The following is a 5,621-nucleotide window of genomic DNA, read 5'->3' on the forward strand; positions in this document are numbered from 1 at the left end:
CAGCCCCTGCCCAGCCCCTGCCCAGCCCCTGCCCAGCCCCATAGCCCCTGCCCAGCCCCACAGCCCTGCCCAGCCCCTGCCCAGCCCCTGCCCAGCCCCTGCCCAGCCCCACAGCTCTGCCCAGCCCCTGCCCAGCCCCTGCCCAGCCCCACAGCCCTGGCCAGCCCCTGCCCAGCCCCTGCCCAGCCCCATAGCCCCTGCCCAGCCCCTGCCCAGCCCCTGCCCAGCCCCATAGCCCCTGCCCAGCCCCACAGCCCTGCCCAGCCCCTGCCCAGCCCCTGCCCAGCCCCATAGCCCCTGCCCAGCCCCACAGCTCTGCCCAGCCCCTGCCCAGCCCCTGCCCAGCCCCACAGCCCTGCCCAGCCCCTGCCCAGCCCCTGCCCAGCCCCTGCCCAGCTCTGCAGTCCCTGCCCAGCCCCTGCCCAGTTCTGCAGCCCCTGCCCAGCCTCTGCACAGCCCCTGCCCAGCCCTGCCCAGCCCCACAGCCCTTCCCAGCTCTGCAGTTCCAAAGGGATGCCCAAGAGATTTTCAAGCTCCAGGAAAGCAGCCACTCTGGAGCAAGAGCATTTTTTAGGATTTGATAACAACAATTTGTTTCAATGCTGGTCTATGGTTGTTTTGGGAATGATTTTTCACCAATGTGTTTACTCAAAGTGAGGTCAAACAATACAACTAAGGAATAAAGAGACTTCATGATTGGTGAAGTGCAACACTTGCTTTATTTCTGTGTTACTTCCTTTTGAAGATTTTTCAACAGTATTAATTTTAATAAAGAATAATTCCCTAAAATAAATTCCATTATACACTTGGGATTCAGAAGGACATGCCCATTGTATGTCTTTCTACCTGACTCCAAAGAACACAACTGAGATGGAGATTTATTCTCACACCACAGTGAATTCCACCTGCCTCCTTCCAATAGGGGACTTACATGGGAAATTCCAGCTGAATATGGGGAAAAATGTCTGTATTGTGCAGGTGACTGAGCACTGCAAGCAGCTGCCCAGGGATGTTGTGGACCTCCTTCCCTGGAGATGCTCCAAACCCTTCCTGAGTGTGATCCCATCTAACCTGGTCTGGGTCAACCTGCTTGAGCAGAGTGTTGGATGAGATGATTCTCAAAGGTCCCTTCCCACCCCAGCCACTCTGAGAGTCTGAGATTTCCCACAGGTGACACATCTGGGAAGGTTTGCCCTTTCTTTGGTCACTCTCCTTCCATTACCAATCAGAGATCCTGAATTTTGCCTTTATCTTTCATTTTCCATGAGCTTGTGGACAGCAGTGCTGGGGTGTCGTGTTCTGGATTTGACTGGGGCAGCAGAAGACGTGGGGATGTTGCCTGAAGGAGTTGAAAGACCCTTCAGGGTGTTTGGATTCCCACAAGGTGTGCATCACTTTCACTGCTGTTCTCTCAGGAAGTGGCCCTGGGGCAGAGGAGACCCTTCAGCACCCTGTCCCTGCTGTGCCGCGTCCCCAGCCCGTACCCGAGGGGGTTCAGCAGCGGTGGGAGCCCCACGCACAGGGTGGCCGGCAGGGTGTGCACGTGGCGGGGGCTGCCCCAGCCAAAGCGCTGCGTTAGCGCCGTGAAAGCAGCGGGGACGTGTGTGTGGCTCAGCTTCGCGAACGCAGATTTGGGCAGGGCTGTCCCCACGTGCCCTTCCAGCCTGCGCAGTGGATTTCAGGTGAGGCTCAGCGTGCGCAGAACTGGCCCCACCGTTTCAGTCCTGAGGTTCATCTGCCACGGCCGAGCGAGCTTGGACAGTGCCAGTGAAGTCCTCAGGACTGTCTACAGCACCCGGCATTTCCCAGGAGGGCTCCCATCCAAGTACTGATCCGGGGCTGAGCCTGCTGAGCTTCCGAGATCTGACGGGATCGGATGTCAGGGAGCGGGGACGTAGAAGAAGAACAAAACACAAAGGTGGGAGCCGCAGGCATTGAAAGCCTTGAGGTGAGCGGTCCTGGAGGGCAGCCTGGACAGCACCACGAGGATGAAGACGTAGGAGACAACAATGAGGACAAGGTCAGGCATGACCATGCCCGAAAGGCACCGTGAGATGTTGGCGGAGGTGTCGGCGCAGGCCAGGCGGGCGATGCCCACGTGCTCGCAGTAGGTGGGCAGGATGACGCGGTGCCCGCAGAACGGCAGCGGCTTCAGCAGGAGAATGCACAGGGAAATGGTGCAGAAGGCCCCGGGCAGAGCCAGCAGGCCTGTCCTGGCCACGGCGGACGCGTCAGCACCACCCCATAGCCCAGCGGGTGGCAGAGGGCAACGAAGCAGCCAAAGGCCATGGCCAGCAGGATCATCGACTCCGCCGAGCAGGTGGAGTGCAGGAAGAACATCTGGGTCAGGCAGGCACCAAAGGAAATCTCCCTGGCATGGAACCAGAACAGAGCCAGCATCTTGGGCACCGCTGTGGTGGGGAGCATCAGGTCAGCACGGCCAGCATGGGCAGGAGGAGGTCCATGGGCTGGTGGAGGCTGCGCTGGCTCCAGATGGTGAACAGCAGGACACGGTTCCCCAGCAGGGCCACCTGGTCCATGGTGCAGAACCGGATGGAGATCCAGAGGTGCAGCTGCTCCATGCCCGGGATCCCAACCAGGAGGAATGAGGCTGGTGTTGGGCTGGTCAGGTTGACCATGTTCACCTGAAAGCAGAGGCAGAAGACACTGCAGAACATTATTTTGGCTGCTCAAGCCCTTCCATCAGCACCAGACTCCTGGTGGCACGTGCTGTGCTCTGTGAAGCCAGAGGGACAAACCCAACTCACGAGCCCATGGACTGCCCTGCCCTGCAGCCTGTCCTGGCACCCCTGTCATGCACAAACAGCAACACCCAAATTTGCTCCTCATTTGATTTTAGCACAACATAAATGTATTTTTCTTCAAGTGCTTCCACTTCAAGCAGAGTGGCTGAAGACAGAGCCAGCCTGGTTGCACAAACACTGTGATATTTATGGGTTCTGTGAGCCCAGAGTAGAAGGAAGAAGTTGAGCAATGACAGAAGAAAGGTCAAGTGTTTGCAGGGATGCACAAGGTGTTCTCAGACAGCAGGAATGGGGAGTTCTGACATCCCTGGGCTCACTGTCTGAACTAGAGAACAAAATCAGCTCCAAATCTGAAGCTGGCTGCCCATGTTCCTTCCTGATCTCCAAACTCTCTCCCTCCCCTTTTGGCTCTGGGACCCAGTTCCATTTCCTTTTCAGGGCTTTTTCACATCAAATTTAGCAGAAATAAAATTTAACCAGACACTTGAAAAGACTTTTGTGTCAAGGGAAAACCTGAGTGAGATTTTTCCCCTCCAGCCACAAGAAGGGATTTGCTGCTGCCCTGGAGAGGCCTGAAGAGCCCCAGAGGCTGGATCAGACCCAGACTCACCAGAGTTCAAATGAGATGCAAATGTTTCCAGCAGCTTCTGCATTAACACTCAGGTCTTAAATATCAAAGCAGGAATTATCCATCATGCAGATGAGAGGAGGGAACGGTGCAAGTGCTGCAAAACAAACCTGTGAGGTTGCTGCACACCAAAATATTGACTCTGTGTATGAGAAAGCAACTGTCTCTTCAACAACAGATTGGATTCCCTGTTCAGATTCAATTCCACATCTAAAATATCCTGAACCATAAAAGTCCAAGGAGTCTGATCCAGAGAAACACTCCATGACAGTGGACTGCCTTTGAAAATAAAATTAATCAAAATAAAATCTGATTCTATAATAATGGGAATATGAAGAACTAGTCTAGAACAAGGACTGCTGTTCTCTAACAACGACAGCCAATCCTGTAAATGATTTTAAACAGTTCAGCATAAATATTGCATAAAACAAAAATAAACTCGAAGTATTAAAAGACAAAATATTGGTAGTGCTGGTAGCTGACAGCTGTGCTGCCATGCCAACAGCTCAGCCTCTGGCAAAATGGGGATGGAAAACTGCAAAGAAACCTGGATCCAGTGGGAATGGCAGAGCACCAGGAGCTCTGCACCAAAGGAGCCTCCTCAGCATTAAACCCCTTCATCCAGAATCTATCAAACCCCTTCCTCTATAATCCATTGGACCCCTTCCAAAATCTATCAGATCCCTTTCCCCATGATCTGTCAGACTCCTTCCTGCATGATCTATTGGATCCCTTCCTCCATGATCTATTGGATCCCTTCCTCCATGATCTATTGGATCCCTTCCTGCATGATCTATTGGATCCCTTCCTGCATGATCTGCTGGATCCCTTCCTCAATGATCCAACCTCTCCATAAACCTCTATTAATACAGTTTTATGCAGCTCTAAGGATGGGGCTCCCACAGCTTCTCCTGAGCAGCCCCTGGATTCTTCTTCCATCCAACCTTTTCGTTTCCATTTAAACTAAAAGAAACTCCCTAAAAAACAAACCTCGTCCCTCCCGAGCTGCCCCGGGAGGACAAGAAGCTCTGCAGGGTCTGTGGGATCGCTGCGGGGTTTCGGTGCTGCAGAGGGAGGGGATGGAGCCCCGCGCTGTGTCCACAGGGCAAACCCCCCCCACGCCCTGCCCGATAACCAGAGAGAGGGCAGGGAGACAAAACCGGGCTGGGGGAGAAAGAATCCGAGGGGGATTCCGGGTCTTTTCACAAGAGAATGAAAATCGCAGGCGCGATTCTCTTGCACGGAGGGCAGAGAGAGGGGGGATGCCAGGGCTGAGCCAGGCGGGTAGTCCCGGCTGGCATCGCCCCCCCGAGCATCACCCCGTGCGTGCGGGGTCAGTCCTGCCTGCTCCTGCTGCCCGGTCCCCTCCAGCGCCATCTCTGGTTTTAAGGGACACCTCCAGAGGCACCCCCAGCTCTCAGAGACACCCCCAGCTCTCAGAGACCCCTCCAGCTCTCAGAGACCCCTCCAGTGGCACCCCCAGCTCTCAGAGACACCCCCAGTTCTCAGAGACACCTCCAGAAGCACCCCCAGCTCTCAGAGACACCCCCAGTTCTCAGAGACACCTCCAGAGGCACCCCCAGCTCTCAGAGACACCCCCAGCTCTCAGAGACACCCCCAGCTCTCAGAGAACCCTCCAGAGGCACCCCCAGCTCTCAGAGACACCCCCAGTTCTCAGAGACACCTCCAGAGGCACCCCCAGCTCTCAGAGACACCCCCAGCTCTCAGAGACCCCTCCAGCTCTCAGAGACCCCTCCAGAGGCACCCCCAGCTCTCAGAGACACCCCCAGCTCTCAGAGATCCCTCCAGTGGCACCCCCAGCTCTCAGAGACCCCTTCAGCTCTCAGAGACCCCTCCAGAGGTACCCCCAGCTCTCAGAGACACCCCCAATTCTCAGAGACACCTCCAGTGGCACCCCCAGCTCTCAGGGACACCCCCAGCTCTCAGACACCTCGTCCCCGTCGGAGGGCGGCGGATCTCTGTGTTCAGGGACCGGCTTCTCCCGGGTTTGCTGTTAACAGGGAATTTGACAGCTCTGTGCCAGCCTCTCAGCGCCGCAGGGATCCCTCTGGCCCCAAATCCACAGCACAAACAGCTCAGCAGCTCCAGAGCTGGGCAGGAGGGGGGCTCGCCTTGCGCTGTGCCCGCACGGGACCCCGGAGGGCAGGGCGGGGGATACTCCGCGCCCCGCTCGGCAGCTCCTACTGCCCTGGGGTGCCCCCCACGCT

General features: G+C 56.3%; 1 protein-coding gene across 1 annotated transcript; it reads right to left on the reverse strand.

Moving 5' to 3' along the window:
* Positions 1–1,411: 1,411 nt before the first annotated feature.
* On the reverse strand, positions 1,412–2,639 carry LOC139678361 (olfactory receptor 52E8-like). The gene is given in 4 exon segments (XM_071569130.1): positions 1,412–1,664; positions 1,908–2,229; positions 2,232–2,435; positions 2,438–2,639. Coding segments are annotated over 4 exon segments (981 nt in total).
* Positions 2,640–5,621: the final 2,982 nt, after the last annotated feature.

Source organism: Pithys albifrons, chromosome 1 (assembly GCF_047495875.1).
Source record: "Pithys albifrons albifrons isolate INPA30051 chromosome 1, PitAlb_v1, whole genome shotgun sequence".
Taxonomy (NCBI): domain Eukaryota; kingdom Metazoa; phylum Chordata; class Aves; order Passeriformes; family Thamnophilidae; genus Pithys; species Pithys albifrons.